The sequence below is a fragment of the Drosophila innubila genome (assembly GCF_004354385.1).
Source record: "Drosophila innubila isolate TH190305 chromosome 2R unlocalized genomic scaffold, UK_Dinn_1.0 1_C_2R, whole genome shotgun sequence".
Classification (NCBI taxonomy): Eukaryota; Metazoa; Arthropoda; class Insecta; order Diptera; family Drosophilidae; genus Drosophila; species Drosophila innubila.
The window spans coordinates 22365313-22382910 of NW_022995374.1; the positions used below are offsets into that span (position 1 = coordinate 22365313).

The window sequence follows — 17598 nt, forward strand, 5'->3', positions numbered from 1 at the left end:
ATCAGGCCGTCACTTTCAGCTAGTGTCATTGGCACTTGGGTAGCAAACAAAGTTCCACATAATAAGTTTTATTATATGTACTTGTAGTTTAATTGCGCATACACACCCATGACAGCACCAGTATTAAGCTAAGCATTATTCCCCAAATCCTACATCGAGAATCCCCTTGTGTTACATACATACTCTATAAGTGTATCATCTCATACTTGCCCCCAAAATCCCTCATCCGGATCCGCATCCGCATCTTCATTCATTGTCGCCATTTTTTTAGTTCTTTAAGTCCTATTTATTTTAGTTGATAAGTTCGATAAGTATGAAGAAATGGATAAACCCCTTCCGGCCTATGTACTACTCGAAAGTATGTTGTGTGTCTATTCTAATGTATTTGTATGTGTGTATTATCGCTTAAACAAAAACCTAAATATAAAATATATATAAATACTATTTACATTTATTGTTAGTTAAATAAATTTTAGTTTTTGCTTAAATTGTAAGCTTTAAAGTTTAAACGTATATGAAAATTGCACAAACAGTATTTTTGCTTAGTTTAATCCTCACTACAATACTGCAATATAAACTACATTTAACTCTCTATATATCTTTATAATAGAGGGAATCTCTATTGTTATCTCTTACTATCTCGAACCTATAAAAATTCCACTAATCTCAATAGGAAAAGTTATTTACTTACTTATATGAAATTCAAGTAAAATAAGCTGTGTTAATATTTATAATGTTCTTTCCAAGTAACAATTACAAATAACAAAACTAAAAGAATTTTTGCCATTTTCCAATTATTAATAACTATTAAATTAATCAAGTTTAATTAATGTATGTATGTATATGGATGGATCTGTAAGTGTATGACATAAAAATGCATATAAACAATGAAAACTCCTTAAAAAAAAAAAAACAATGCGAGATATGAAATAAAATATATTAAAATTTTAAAATTTTGTGTTTTGAAATTGGATTGGGAATGGGTGATAAATGGAAAAACTAGCTGAAGGTTACATACTTTGGATTGTATTAGATAAGAACGTTCATTATATTTAGCTACAGTTAGACTTTTTTTGCGAATCTAAATTCATTTCACAGCTGGCTTACATGGCGATTCTCTCATGTCGAATGCGACATTCGTACGCATTCAAAGTGGTAAAAAAAATTGCCAAAACATTTTTGAATGTTGACAATAGGCAAAATATACAGCTATTGATAAGCGCTGTAATTGGTGTTAAGGTTGATTCTGGTCCATGGTTCGTTTTCAAGAAAATAACAAAAAACCAAGGAGTTCGCATGCGACTCAAAACAGAAGTCGTTCTCGCGGCGAACAGTTCAAACACTAACTTCAGCGAAGCCTCAGGGAATATTTTAATGCGACTAGTTTTAATATGTTGTGCATTAATGCATCTTAATATTGTCATTTATTTAATATAAAAATAATAAGCAGTTTATTTTTTATTTAACTCGAATCTCTTTCGCCCGCGACATTTTTTTCCATCATGTTTATATGTTTTTTTTTTACTTCGTATGAATTATATTTTAGTTTTTTTAGTCACTAAGAAGCTTAATTACTAGAATTGAAGTGTTTTCTTTGCATTTTGATAACCTATTTGTTTCTAGAAGAAAGATCTTGTCAAAAAATTATTATAATACAAACCACTCCATTTTGGAAGTCAACTTTTGGCAAAACAGAAAATGTTTCTGGAAGAAAATTTCACAAGATGTGAGTTTTTGATCAACTTTACGTTTTTGGTTGCAGCTGACATTTCTGGAGAATTGCCCATATGTAAAATCCTACCAATAATTTGCAGATTAGACTAGAAATTGTCAAGTAGACATAAGTATTACTTGTGACTTGAGAACTCTAAGGTCAGTCGAATAATGAATTTCATCTAAGAAAGCTAACTATATATAAAATTCATAATGCTAGAAACTCCAATGAGCCGTATAGTCATTTGCACACTGGACAAAACCCCAACTCGAATACTCGTATTCACATTCTCGTATAGCAAATTGAATTGAAATGCGCTCGTGTTTGTTGCCTTTTTGGATTGCATGATGTTTATGATTATGTTGTTTAATTTTATTCTTTTTTTTCCTGCTGTTGCTTTTAATGTTCATGTGGCATCAGATTCGCAGGCACGAACCCAGAAACAATTGCGACAAAAGACGACGATGACGACGACACTCCGTCTAGGGTGGCCTGTGTGACTCTGGGGCTGCGGACGGAAGGAAGTGGTTCGACACTTGGTGCTACAAGCTCTGCTCTTGGAGTTGCGCATCGAATTACACACTCACACTCACACTCACATACGCTCAATCGCACTCAGATTCAGACTCGCATTCACATCAATTTATGCATGTTTGCTTTGCAATACTTGTCAAAGTTGTCTAGGGTTTGGTTGCTCGCCCAACGGCGAGTGTGCACAACAATTGTGTGTAATTTGAGAGTGGCAATCATTTGCCTGCGCCTCTGCCAGTGTCGCTGCCTCTGACTCTGCCTCTGCCACTGATTCTGTCTCTGTCTCTGAAGCCATGGGCATTTCTTGGAAGGCAGACACTACTTATATACAATAAGCTCGTAAATCGATGTCGATTTAGACAGAAATACAATCTTGTGCGAGTCTGAAATTGCAGGCGCTCCATTGAGGAAAGCCACCAACACGCAGTCGCAGTCGCGGCCGCAGTCGCAGTCGCAGAGGGGCACGTGCAGCGCATGCGCAACGAGAGAGTTGCAAGTTGCAACAACTGGACAAAACTCTGATTGATGCACGTCGTCTTCAACAGAATCGAATTAACGATTTGACATCTGCGCCCGGCCACCGACTGTGTTCGGTTCGGTTGGCTGCTTTTGTTGCTTCCGCGTGTCGCTCGTCTGGAGACGACACCGATGACGCCAGCAACGCAGCCGACGCAAGCAACGCGTGCTCGTGCCTTATCAGGCGCTAACCTGTCCATATCGGTGCAAATGCCGTTGCCAATATGGTTCGTGTATAATTGGAGCGTTGTGTCTGTCGTGCGTCTGGCGTCTTGTGGTGTGGCGCCAGAACGTGCGCCAAATTTGGCATTGTGAAATGTTGCTGCTGTCCATCGAGTGTCGCACCATTCCCCATAGGCAGCTGTAAGAGCATTAGAACGTCGCCAGCCACTTAAAATCAGCGATTTATCACGCACAATGTTTGTCCTGCACAAATGAACAAAAGCGACGACAAGTCGAATCCACATCTAACCACCATCGACATCGACAACGACATCGGTTGCCAAGTGGCCCTTCAAAAATTGTTCAAATTGCAGAGGCACATAAAGATAAAGATGCGCAGCGATAAGCCGCAGGCAAGCAGCATATGGACATTGGGACATTCGGACATTGGGACATTAGGACATGGGACATGCCATGCATCATCTTTCTGGCGGCACAAGTCCTGAACCCTTGAAATCCTTCTTGAGTGTGCATAAGCGAATGCCACACAACGCATGAATCACTTTTTGTCCGAGGACAATTGTGGTCCTCCTCGGTTTCTTGTGCGTAGGAGGCGGCCGCCATTAGCGGCATATGTCAGAATCCGTCGCCCACGTAAGCTGGCCCCAAGGGTTGCACTTGCGGGTGGTTTTTCCCACGCAATGCTGTACCCCGGAAAAGTCAACAGAAACTGAAATCTATGCGTTCCCGATGACAATGAATGAAGCGTAATTTATGTCAATGACTTGGCTTTTGCGTCACATTCACATATGAGTGTCTGCGAAGAGGGAGAGTGAGAAAGAGAGAGTGGGTGTGGGTGTTGGAGTGAGACGGAGAGACCTTCAAACAGATACGGCAATCAATTGTTAAAATAAATTAAAGCATACTCTTCGGCGCTGACCTAAATATCTAAACAACGGGGTGGCAATTTCTGCTACCATTTCACATGCCCCATTCGCACCGATTTTTAAATATCTTATGAAATTTATTCTTATTGAAGAGTCAGTCCGACTACTCTTTAAAACATTTTAAATGTTTTATTTATATAATTTTTCTTGTAATTAACATTAAATTCCACAGTAATCTTAATTTTGCACATTTGCTTATCTTATTTAATAGCCCAATTAAGTAATTTATTTTGTACCTATTATTATTTCAACAATTTCTTACGAAATTTAATCTAATTGAATGAAAAGAGTCAGTCCGACTACTCTTTAAAACATTTTAAATGTTTTATTTATATAATTTTTCTTGTAATTAACATTAAATTCCACAGTAATTTTAATTTTGCACATTTGCTTATCTTATTTAATAGCCCAATTAAGTAATTTATTTTGTACCTATTATTATATCAATAATTTATATCTGCTTAAAAACTAAACCGATTTTATATAATTTAAACCATGGTGTAATTTTAAAATTAATTCGGTATAGGAAAATAGCTTGTTAAGAACTATTTAATTATTGTAATAACAATAAAAATAATTATTCATAAAAATAGGTTGTTTGAATTTGAATCTCAAGTTTTCATATTTATTCAAATTCAATTCATTACTACATTTTTTTTTGTAAAATATTATACCTGAATTATTCTAAAAATTTTAACTTGTATTTTCATAATTTTGTGAAAACTCCTTTACGTAGTATCACAATGCACGAATTTAATAATGTCCTAAATATAATTATACACGTAATTGATTCTCATGTACCAAATATCAATAAAGTGCACAATGCAAATAAAGTTAAGCATCTGTAAAATTCCTTGTTTTCTGACATTGCGAGCTATATAAATGGAAATCAAATAATTTTATTTTGGCTGAGATAAATAATATATTAATTATGAAGTTGATACAAACTTAACAGAAACTAGCTCATGACAGTGAACATTGAAGATATCAATTGTTGTCCTCTTGTTGTTGTTGATGTGTTTTTCTTATTCTTATTGGTTCTGTCCAATTTAATTTGCAATCAAGTATTCAGCGTCGCCTCTAATGGCTGTGGCGTGTGTATGTCCATCAAAACTTTTGCTTTTGGAGTTTGAGATTGAGTATGGGTTTGGGTCTTGTCTAGTTAAATTAATTGCCTCTATGGGTATTGGGGATAGGCAATATCAAAGCATTTGCATAATTAACAGTGAGAAAATAAAGAGAGAGAAGATAATGAGAGGGGATAGAATGCTTACAGGATGTAGCTTATAAATGTATAGAAATAAGTATGTTGACAGCTTCCCTCAGCGGTTAAATCGATTCAACAGACACGAAGGCGACAGCTTCAGAAGATGTTTATTATTTTTGTTATTTTATGGTATTCATTTTTTTTTTTGCGAGTCAACTCAAACAAGTTGCCACACAAAGAGACTTTTCGGCTCTTATGGCAATTCTTTTCAATATGTGTTATTATTAATTATATGAATTAACTTGTTTTTTGTTGTTACAAGCTTGATTGGTCGGACATATCAATTCGAATGAATTAAAAATGCGACTTAAGTGAAGACAAGCAGAGATTTCACATGGGAGTACTCGTATTTTGCAACAACATTTTAACGTACTCATCAGCATCATTTGTAAAATGCAAAATGCAATTAAATGCAATTATGCAAAAAGTGAGTTCTCATACATGTCCGCCGATCTTCGATTATGACGGAAGTTGTCAGCTTACAATCAATACCGATTATCTAAGCCGATGCTCAATTAATGCACTCTGCGCATTTAAGGTGTTTATAAAATAATATTATTCTAATTATATTTGTTATATGGCGTCTTAAACAACTTTAGAGAATTGAGAACCGATTAATCCAAGAATAACCGCTTGGGAATTGCAAGATTAATGTCTATGCAGTTCTAATCAATTGAATAACTAAATAAATTGTTAAAAAAAAGACACATGTAATTGATTTGACCTGAGGCTCAAGCATTTGAAAAGTTGCAACAGCATTGATTACTTTTAAAATTTACTTAAGAAATAGAAAAACCAATTCTATAAATAGCCTAAAGCACAGTTTTAATATATTGACATGATTGGCATTTAAGTGATTTTGATTTGCACAAGCAAATTTAATCTCTAGCCATTAAATCAATCGATCAATTTAAATTGAGCCGCTTGTTTCAATCTTAATGTTATCACCTTTGCAATTAGCATATTCGAGCCACTAAATTTAGTCTAATGAGTTGACACTAATATGTCGAATATTGTAGCCATAAAATTCAAATCACAAACTTGCTGCTCCCAATGCCGACTAATCATTCATTGCGAAAAAGCATAAAAAACAAAAAAAAAACAACAAACAAATAGAAATACAGTTGAGATACAACGCCCACAATTAGGCATTGACAGTGACAACAGCGGCAAAAGTTCCCATATATATACAAACATATATCATTTAAAGCTATAGATCTATATTGATCTTTTATGAGCACATAAATTGAAACGTGTTCGTTTTATAGCCCGACCAATCGACCAGCAAGGAACAATGAATAACGCAGAGCTCGTGGCAACCAGATATCGTTCAACGGACTTATCCCCTAATATTTGATCATATAAAAACAATTTGGTTAAATGATACAATGATAGCCAAATCACTATAAAGCTTAAAGTCTGAGAATGAAAGCTGTAGCTGATTTTGGAGAGCTTCTCATATTCCCGGTCGTTCCCTCAAATTAATATTTATGTTTGTTTATTAACATTTGTATTGTATAAACTTGTTCTTGACCGTTTTTGTTTTAAACGTGTTAGAAAGGCTTGGTCCGCAAAGCGAAATGGCAAGATAAATAGAAATAGAATAAGTATGTATACATATAAAAGTTAAATTATCTAACTTAGCACACATGCTTACTTGACTGATTCTCCGATTCTCAGCTCTGGCTCTGGCTGTGGTTCTGACTCGGAGTCTGTCTGTCTGGTCAACGCTATTCATTCGGACAGAAACATTCAATAAAGACGGCCACGCGAATTGACCAGGTTCTCATTGAACGCGCTAGACCCAGGCGATTGCGATTGCCAACGGTGAGCGGAGCCGTGTCGACCCACAAATCAATGTGATTTACCATCATTCAATATCAGTTTTCAATTTCTCGGAGTCGGATTTGATATCGGGTTTCTGTTTTCGGTTTTTGGATATTCATTTCAATTCGCGTATTTCTTGTGCAAAATGTCATCATTGGTAATCTCAGCTGCCTGCGTGGCGCTTCTTCAATTGTTCCTGCTACAGTTGGTCACTGGCAAGGAGTACAGCTGGTGTGATCCTGATCTCTGTGGTCCTGGTATCAAACATGTTGCTTGCCGCAACAATGGCGTAAGGAATTTTATTACATTTTAATTTATGATGAAATTGTGAATTTAAATTTTAAATTAATATTTATAATGAAAAATACAAAATTTTAATTTTGAAACTTAGAAGATAAAAATTGTAATTGATTAAAAACTTGTTGAGATTTTCTGGGAAATCCAAGAAAAACTCAATAAAAATGATATAATTCTGGTTAAATAATATAAAATTTTAAATTTGTAACCGAAAATACAAAAATTTTAATTAATTCAGTATTTGTTACGAGTACTAACAAATCCCATAAAAACTCAATAAGTGTTATTAAATAATAAGTTAATAATATACAATTTTAAACTAAAAGCTTAAAAATTGTAAATGATCCAGCATTTCATACGAGTATTGGGGAGTCTCAGAAAAGTAAATACTCATTTTTAAACAATAACTTTATAATATAGCATTTTAAATTTGAAACTAAGAAGATAAAAATTGTAATTGATCCAATATTTCTTGCAAGTATTGAGCAAATTAATGCTAATCAGATCTAGGTATTCTCAGTTAATTAATGAAACTCTGTTCAATTACCTGCAGCACTTTCACAAACGCTGTCAGCCAGACTCCTATGAGGTGGACATTTCCCGACATAAGGCCACTTTTGTACATGCTCATAATAAGCGTCGCAACTTTGCGGCCTTGGGAAAACTGCCAGGTTATTATCCTGCCGCACGTATGACCACCATGGTAAGTTCAAGTTGACAGTCTTCCAGGAGGATCTGCTTAATATTCCCATCCATTAGGTTTGGGACGATGAGTTGCAGTATTTATCATCATTGAATGTGCGCACTTGTATCTTGGATCACGACGATTGCCATAATACATATAGCTTTGCCAATTCTGGACAGAATCTGTGTGCTATTTGGCGAGATCGTAATCCCAATGTGAATGTGACTAGTCTTATTGAGGAATCACTGGGACTGTGGTTCAACGAATACCCATTAATCGATAGCAGTTACATTGACAGATTTCGAGTAACAAAATATTTGTAAGTAAAAAATTTAGCTTTATTTTGAAATAGTTGTAATTCTTTTATTTTTTGATTCAGTGAGGACTATGGTCACTTTGCGGAAATGATGGTGGATCGTAATTCTCGCATTGGCTGTTCCATAATGCGCTTCACACGTCCCGATTATCCCTATGTGTACATCTATAATGTTGTCTGTAATTACGCGTCTATATACGCCTTAGATGCGCCCGTTTATGAAGTTGGAAGACCTGCGTCACGCTGTCAAACTGGCAAGAATCCATTTTATCCGGGTCTTTGCTCAACACGGGAGGTATATAGCCCGAACTACTGATCAATCAGTGTGTGTAGATATTACGCTCAGGTAGAGAACTGCCAAGTACTCAAAAAACACTGTCTGTGTTGTATTTTACATAAGTTTATAGTTAATATTAGTTGTAGTCTTTGTTTACCAATAAATAATAACAAATTGCAATATAAGCCATCAATTTATTTACATAAAACGCAAATTAGCCGTAGTACAAATATTATCATCAACCTTTAACCCGACTTTAGCAGAGTCTGTCATTGTATAATAATAATTAGATAATGATTTGTTGTAAGACTGCCAAGCTGACGGTGAATATTCAAATGTTGTTTTAACGAGCTAAGCCAAATAATGCCAAAATTAATGAGTGATGCTTGTGAATGAGAGATTCGACTTCAAAATACCCGAGCCACACTATAATTTAATAAAATATCGTAACAAACATATTCAAAGATATTTATTCTTAACTTCATTGATATAGACTGCAAATTTTTTGAGGTGGGGATATTAAAAGTTTGGATCCAGGTTAGACAGGTTAACATTTGATAGCACAGCACTTTCGTTTGTTGTTCCCAGCACAACAATGTGCCGAAAGATCATAAACATCTTGTTCAAATATGCAAATATAATATTATTTGATTTGTGTGTGTCTATTTTATGCTTTTATTTCGCCTGCAAATCAGCTGCTGATCTGATGCGATTGACCAAAAGAAACCAGTATTAAGAATGTTAAACAGTTCAAGTTTTTAGTCTTGACACCATAATACCAACAAGGCCTAAAATGTCACTGAACTAAGAAAGGAAGAAAAAAAGAAAGAACACCCACATTGACACTGTTAGCCAAAACATTCGTATTGAACTCGATTCAACTTGGCGTTAAGCAAGTTAATGGGTTAAATTTCCCAGAAGACTCACTAGTTTACTTTTATTTGTAGCATGTAAACTAAGACGTTGTGCTGAACTCAAACTTGAACTTATTCGGGTTACTCTTATTTATATATGTACTATGTACATAGTAAGAACTAGGGATAGAATTGAGGTTTTTAACCCAGACATTTCGCAATAGACGACAGTTTCTGTTTGGTTAACGTGACGTGTAGACATACTTGGATATTAAATTTATTATAACCAGTGCATCAAAGTGTATTAACATGCAGTATACTTTATTTATTTACAGTCAAATAAATAAAGTCAACATAAAAATTAGTTAAAGCTAAAAATAAATTTAAAATAAATCAATTGAAATTAGTTATATAAAACTTTAAACTTTTACAACTGAAACATACGAAAAATTTAACGTTGCTTTAGTACAAGCTCTAATAACAATCACTATCCTCAGAAAATATCTAAGTTAATAATTTAAAAACTTAATTTAATATTAATGCAAATTTTTAGTAAAATTATGCTTGTTAATTTAGCTAACACTAGATTTAATATTAAGTGATATGTCCGCAAAGGATCAAGTAACACTGCTTAAAAGGAAAGAATATGCAGATTGCAGCAGTGCACTTATAGTAATCACTGTGACGTCACTTTGTAGCTTTCTTGACCGTTAAAGTGCTTGCAATTAATTTGTTTATACAAAGACAGCGTGACCTGCCTTAACAGTCGAATAACCATGTAAAATTAGCACTGCACCTGACGCCTTTATTATACATATGGGCAGCACAAAATATTTAAAAATAAAATATAAAATTTACTTTGTGTGCGTCTGAGATATTGAATATAAAGCTGTTGCAAGCTGGGAGGATTTGCACTTTCATAATATTTACTGCAGCATCCAGAACATGGCAAAGGAGAAGGTTATTGTTATAATTCTGCTCTTGTTCCTTGCAACAACAGTTTTGGCCAGCGATTCGTCCTGGTGTGATCCTGAGCTGTGTTCAGAGGGTGCCACTCATGTGGCATGCAACAATGATGGCGTGAGTTTAGTGCTAAGACTCCCGTAGAATCTTGTAACTAATCTAGTTTATTCTACAGGAATTTCACCAGAGTTGCCCGGCAGATGCTGTGATGATCAATTTAAAGCCATATCGAGACTTTATCGTGGACGAACACAATAAACGGAGAAATTTCATAGCCGCAGGACAACTACCTGGATATTATCCGGCAGCACGCATGGCCACAATGGTGTGGGATGAGGAACTGGAGTATCTGGCTACTCTAAACTTGAAGACATGCAATCTGGAGCACGATGACTGCAACAATTCGTATCGCTTTCGCAATGTTGGACAGAATTTGTGCGGTGTTGATCGACCACGCAATTTTCCATTGAATGTAAAAAACATCGTGGAGAATTCCATGGGTCTCTGGTTTGGCGAGTATCCGCTAATCGATAGCAGCTACATAACCCAGTTCCGTGTGGCGAGGCATCTGTAAGTTGACCCCCTTCTATTTATACTGTTCGTATGCTAACAGTTTTCTTTTTAAGGGATAAATATGGACACTTTGCGGAGACTGTTGTGGATCGGAATACACATGTTGGCTGTGCCATGATGCGATTTACCAATCCCCAATACCCCTTCCTCTACATCTACAACATGGCCTGCAACTATGCCAGCACCTATGCTGTCGGAGTTTATGTATATAAGGCTGGTGAGCCTGCCTCCGAATGCACAACGGGTTCTAATCCCAAGTATTCCGCACTCTGCTCTCTCAAAGAGAAATATAATCCAAATTACAATGAATATTAAATAAACTAATGACCAAAGATACATAATTATTAAGAAAAATTAATTAATTTGTGTGTTTTTCTTCCGGTTAATTCTCAATTACCAATCCTCCCTTGGCGTTTACTCATCTGGTTTTGATAAATAAGACAGTTATTATTTCCGTTCAAAAACAAATAATGACGTTGTTAATTTTGCTGTATGCTAATTAACAAATTTAATGCACACATACACATAATTTATAAGCCAAAAGTGACAGCATCGCACAGTGGAACAAGATGTTGCATTCAATTGATATAAATTTCGGGTTTTACACAGAGAGGCTCGTTCTTATTTATAGGATATTTAAATACAACAGCAGCCACTTTAATGACTTTACACTTAATTTAACGATAAAATTGACTTCATTATTGATTTATGTAGAAAGTGAGGAAACAGCTGTTTTATCCAAAATTGAGCAATTAAATCAAAGTTGTGGTGGATTCTCACCGACATTCCACAGTACAGGGAAACAGTTTTCTCTGCCTGTGATTGACCTATGAGTGTAAATTTATTAAAACCGCAAAAACGCGTTTAATCTGAAAAAAAGGTCGCACCTAATGTGGCTTAATCTTGACATTAATAAATTTACATGGGCCACCCAGACGAGAGACGACAGACGATGGACAACGGACGGTGGACGACGGACGACAGAGGATGGAGTGAGTAACCCGCTGGACTCGTTGACGAAGACATTTCTCACTCAATTGTCGCCAATTTACGAGGCATTGTTGAGCCTGGTCTGTAGACTGGATAAACTATGCGTTCATAAAACTGAAGGCTTCATGTGTGGGATTTGGATTTGACAACGGATCACAGCCCACATGGCACATGTGCCAGACACAGCGTCTGGTTGTCTGATTCCAAGTCTGAGTCTGTCCAGGCAGCAGCTGTGTAAAAGTATATTGCTTTATCTGTGACTTTTATCTTGTTTTATCTGCGGCTATGCATCATAAACGAGTCCACACGCCCACATGACCAGGTTGCAGTTAGTTCCCAGTCTCAGTCTCAGTCTCAGTTTCAGCCTCATTCCCAGTTCCTATGCAAATCGCCATTAAAAATCACAAATCAGACTGCAAAAAACTAAACACTGCTTACTGACAGTTTGTCCACAAGTATATTTGAGTAAAAGAATTCCAAGATATTTATGTGCTTGTATCTACCACCAAATGCCCAAATCACTGAACAATTCCTCAGTGGTTGGCAGCTCGAAATCCTCGTTGACCCAGTCGGAACGTTTGGTGGTCGTCTGTTCCTCGCCAGCGGCAGGTGCTCCATAGTTCTTGCGATAGCCTGTATCGCGCAAATCGTTCTCGTCGTATTCCTCCTCCTCCTCCTCCTCCTCGTCTTCGACTGCCTCCAAGGAGCTGCTCAGATTGGGCTTCACAGTGCGTGATAAAGGTGCTGCCTTGTCGCTCAACATGCGTTCCATGTTGCCAATTTCATCAACTGACTGTGCCTGGTGTGTTGCATCAACTGGTTGCTCCATAGCTGCGGTTTTTTTCTGTGTTTTCTGCTCGTCCGCCGAGGATGAGGCCAAGCGTACGATGCGATCGAAGAGCGTGGCAAAGTGACGTCTAAAGCAGCCGTAATCAAATGTGCTCTTTGTGCTGTTGTCGTCCAACAATCCGTGCGTCGATGTCGACTTGGAACGCATTAACGGCCCGAAATGATGTAGCATATCAATGCCGGGTGCCATCGATTCCTCCCAACTCTGAAAACAAAAAAACAAATTATACTCACACTCACACATAACTAAAGACCTTGTGTCTATTTTCACAAGATACCCACCAATTCCGTCCAGTCCTCCACAGGTATGCTCAGGACTGAACTAACAACATTCACTACACGCTCCTCCAGGTTCAAAGCATGTATTATCCATTTGGCCAATGCCACGGCACAATTGAGGTCGCTGCGCTGCCTAAACACGTAACCGACGGACAAAATCAACAACAACATTTACTATATAAGTACATATATAAGTACGTATCCATACTACAGTGCCCAACAGATAAGTTCAGTCAGTAAAGAGAAATTGGTTAGGGAACTAAGTACATATAAAAAATATTCTTGGCAATAAAAACAACAGACATTTCAAATGTACTTGCTACAGTGCCTTACAAAAAACTTTCGTAATTGCAGCAGATAAGGTATGGAATTTTTTGTTAAAAAAATATTAATTTTGCAGCAGAGATAATTCCAAAAAAATACAAACAAACAAACAGGAAAGGATGTAGTCGAGACTCCGACTTTAGAATACCCATTAATTGCATACTTTTAGGCGCTTCAATTTTTTAACAACTTATAAAGCCCATTACTAACGTTCTATTTGCCCGATCTTCTTGAACATAAGTTGGACAAAAGGAATAATAATAGATAACGTTAAAACACTATCAAAAAACACTATCTCTTAAAGTCTGTGGGTGTCGTGACTTTTTGCGACTTGTGGGTGAGGAAGATCGCAAGGTAAAATTGTAAAAAAAAATTTTTCTGCATTAACTTAATCTTACTTTTTTTATATTTTTAGTCATAACATGAAATCGTTTTTAATTTTCATAATTTAATTATTAATTTATTAATTTTATTTATGTTTTGTTTTATTTTATGCATAATTTAACTTTTTGTTGGCTGATTTTAGTTGACGTTAATAAATAAATACAAATACAAATTAGCTATAGAAGTCTGTGTGTCAAATTTTGTTGCTCTAGCTCTTATAGTCTCTGAGATCTAGGCGCTCAAACGGACGGACGGACAGGCGTACAGACGGACAAACGGACAGACGGACATGGCTTTATCGATTCGGCTGTTGATGATTATCAGAAATATAGGAAATACTTCCATCTTCCTGTTACATCCATTCCAACGAATACAATATAGTACGCTTTCCTTGTCTTTTAAGTTACGGATATTATTAACTAAGTTGATTCAAAAGTTGTTACCCATCATATCATTTCTGTTTGATTTTTCCAACATCAAAGCTGTTCACATTTTACATACGATAAACTCTCTAAAATACTGTTGGAAATAAGCTGACAGTCACTGTCTACAGTGGGTGAGTAATTACTGGTATATAAAGACCAACCTCCGCTCATCCCGTCGTATTTCGACCAGCTTATCGCCTTCCAGTATCAGGTGGTCATAGTTCGCCTCGATTTGCATGGTGAGTGTCTCTTTTGGTTCGCTCTCCGATTGCTCCTGCAACTCGCGCTGTAATGACTTGAACTGTTGCCATAGTGCCTCCAGTTGTTCCTGCAATGGTCACAACAATAAACACCACATGACTCCAACTCACTTGCCCCCTCTTGCTCCCCCTCCCCCTCCCAATCTATGTATTTATCTTGCTCCTCCCACACACCGTTTGCTTGCGTATGTTCTGCTGCGTCTCGTGGTGGACATCGGCACGATGAAGAATGGGCTGAATGGGTATGAAAGGCGCCGCAATGATGCGTTCCACACAGCGATTGAGTACGCCACGTTTTGGCTTCTTCTTGTGCATTTTAAGCAACCCCGCGGCGCTGTCCAGCTGCATAGTTGTTTCCACAATGCGCTCCAGTATCATGGCAAACGTCTCCACATAGTCCGATTGTATTCTGCAACAAGTAAAAGCGCTGCAGTCGATTGTGCTTGACTCCGAGATACCCTACAAGTTGTTGTGCTGTCTTATCTTATTTTGAAACAAAGTTAACGTATTTAACCAACTAAAGTATATACTAATTTTATTAGACCAGAATGGCTTTTCTCAAGGTGTTCCCAATTACAAGCATTTCGAAATTTCGAATTAAAAAGTTCAATTTTAATATTTTTAAAATTCAAATTCGTTAAAGTTCTTACTATAATTTGTCTATAATTTGAATAGACAAAGGCAAAGACAATACAAATTTAAAATGTCAAATCTTAAAATTAAAAAAAAGTTTTATTTTTTAATTTTTTATTGACTTTATATTTACACACGACATTTTATAAAAATTGTTCTGTCCACTTTTTAAAGTTAAAAGTAAATAAATGATTTACGTGGATAATAAAATAAATAAATTGCCTAAACTTTGTTCTTTTATTTTACTTCTTTTTTCTGGTGGCAATGTTCACCGCATAATACCCTTTTTTTACCAAATCAACTACAGTGATAAATAATTACCTAAGTTAAGCCGTTATACTTACCTTAGTCGATTTGAATTCTTGGCTGCAACCACAGTAATAACCTCTGTTAGCTTCTCCAGTCCAGGGCAGAGCAGCTGCAGACCCAGCGCCTGTGTTTCGGCCTCCGCCTCCAGAAATTCGCCAAAGAAGGTGAGCAGCTTGGGCGGCACATGCTTGCTGGTGATAGTGTAGGTCAGTTTAATGCCGGCCGCCTTTTGAGGCTGACAGCTGCGATAGAACATGGACAGCGGCAAGTAAGCGCTTTGCTGAATGACACGCGGAATGCCCTGCAAAGCATTCACAGATTAGCCAAAAAGGAGGAGGAGCAGCAGTATTTGCTGGAAGAGATTACCTACCCGAGGGCTAACAAAGGAGGCAAACACCTCGATGCGTGTGCTGTGCACGTGCAGAAGCTCGGACATGTAAAAGTCCAGCGGCAACTCGCGACTGGTCCCTGCTGGAATATCCACCAGGCTGAGTGTCTCCTGACTGCAGCGTATTCCACTTGGTGTTTGTATGACCAGCTGTAGCTCTGCCAGCTCAGCCTTGACTTTGAGCTTAAGCAGACCCTTGGCCGAGGGCAGCTCCTTGACCGCCACATCCGCTGGGACATCCAACATGAGCGTGTCCAGGTCATCAAAGATCTCCTGCTGTATGCTAAAACTGAGACGCACCTGATCCGCTGCCTGTTGATTGAGTGCATCCATGTCGCGTATGTCCACAGACTCCTTGATCTCATCCTCCAGCTGCTGCAGCTGCTTATGGGCCTGGGCAAAGGTCAGCTCCTCAACATTCAGGGGCTGCACCTGGAACTGATACGGCTGGGCACCCAAATAGCCCACCATCAGTTGTCCAGTGGCCGACAAGGTCACAATGCTGCCCGCCAGAGCCTGGACATTGGAACGCTGTATGGCGACTGGAGCCGGCTGTTGCCACTGTGCTGCCCAGATGATGTTCGCCTCGTCGTAGATGTGCAGCTTGGAGGCATCCGAGACAATGGCGGTAATGAGACGCGCACCAGGCTCTAGGAATGCAAGGGACTGCATCATATGGTGCGCATTCCAATGCCCAATCCATTACTTACCCCAGTAATAGCCCACCACAAAACTGTAGAAACACTTGGGAGCATAATCCAGCTTGAGAATGAAATTGAATTTGCCATTATCGTCCAAACAGATAAAGTTCCGTTCGCCCAGAATCATGATATAAGAGCAAGTCCTAAAGAAATAGCCCGTTAGAAGTATCTTCCAATACCAGACTCATATGGAACTCACTCCTTTAGCTGCACAACACGCATGTCAAGGATGCCCTCGCCGATGCACTGCGACCAAATGGGTTGGTAGCTGCTTTTGGTAACCAGCGAGTGCGAGAGATCCTGATAGCTATAGGACTGCAGATGCCAGGTGGCGCTGAAGCGAAAGAAGCTATCGGTGCGTTCGCAGTAAACCACGGGAGCGGGCAAGCTGCGTTGTCCGGGAAAACGACACTCGTATGAGATGCCATCCTGCTCATAAAAGGTCAATGTGCCATCCAAGTGCACCACGCAAAAGAACTCACGACCTTTCACCTGGCCAAAATGACCCTGGCACATGGAGAAGGCAACCCGCTGAAATTTATGCTCTGCCTGCAGCTGAAGCTTCAGTTGAGCGCCATATTCGGCCAATCCGCTGATGGTCTGCACGTTGTAGATGGCAATGGCATTGGGCAGGAGCACGCCCAGCTGATTGACATTCTCGTTGCGTACATTGCTGCAAATGCTCTCAATGAACGAACGAATTCTCAACAGGAATTAATGTAGCTGCTGATTTACCCGCTAAACTTGCCCGCATAGAGACCTAAAATGGGCGCCGACAGCTGCGTCTCCAGCAACAAATCTGTGGCATCAAACTCATTGGCATGTGGATAGTAGATGCTGAGTTGTCCGCTCTGGGAGCCCACAATGATGTAGTCCTTCTCCTGCGCCTCCAGTCCGAAACGAGCACACAGCAAACTGGCCACATCGTAGTCTCCACTGGTGTCTCCACATTGCGCTGACCACCAGCTGCACACGTTGAACAAGGACATGCTTCGGGAACTGCCCTGAAAAGCTATACAAGTCACCTCGCAATGAATAACATTGTTGTCGTCCAAAGCGTTGCCATGGTAAATAACCATTCACAATTAACTAACCTACCATTCAAGACCAGTTCCATTCCTCTTTAA

At 38.2% G+C, this 17598-nt stretch overlaps 3 protein-coding genes across 3 annotated transcripts; 2 read left to right on the forward strand and 1 right to left on the reverse strand.

The window, feature by feature from the left end:
• Nucleotides 1–6942: 6942 nt before the first annotated feature.
• Nucleotides 6943–8724, forward strand: LOC117784311 (antigen 5 like allergen Cul n 1). The gene is made up of 4 exons (XM_034622010.1): nucleotides 6943–7253; nucleotides 7815–7964; nucleotides 8021–8265; nucleotides 8326–8724. Exons 1-4 carry the CDS (start codon nucleotides 7110–7112, stop codon nucleotides 8576–8578), a joined length of 792 nt encoding a protein of 263 aa, XP_034477901.1. The 5' UTR covers nucleotides 6943–7109; the 3' UTR covers nucleotides 8579–8724.
• Nucleotides 8725–10338: 1614 nt separating this feature from the next.
• On the forward strand, nucleotides 10339–11244 carry LOC117783783 (antigen 5 like allergen Cul n 1). The gene is made up of 3 exons (XM_034621328.1): nucleotides 10339–10473; nucleotides 10532–10926; nucleotides 10983–11244. The coding sequence occupies exons 1-3, from the start codon at nucleotides 10339–10341 to the stop codon at nucleotides 11242–11244; spliced, it is 792 nt and encodes a 263-aa protein (XP_034477219.1).
• A 1113-nt stretch (nucleotides 11245–12357) lies between these two features.
• LOC117784848 (protein PTHB1) lies at nucleotides 12358–17485 on the reverse strand. Its single transcript, XM_034622687.1, has 9 exons — nucleotides 17207–17485; nucleotides 16671–17144; nucleotides 16481–16614; nucleotides 15753–16420; nucleotides 15418–15683; nucleotides 14615–14849; nucleotides 14342–14508; nucleotides 13051–13180; nucleotides 12358–12973 (listed from the first exon to the last, which is right to left on the reverse strand). Exons 1-9 carry the CDS (start codon nucleotides 17458–17460, stop codon nucleotides 12419–12421), a joined length of 2883 nt encoding a protein of 960 aa, XP_034478578.1. The 5' UTR covers nucleotides 17461–17485; the 3' UTR covers nucleotides 12358–12418.
• Nucleotides 17486–17598: the final 113 nt, after the last annotated feature.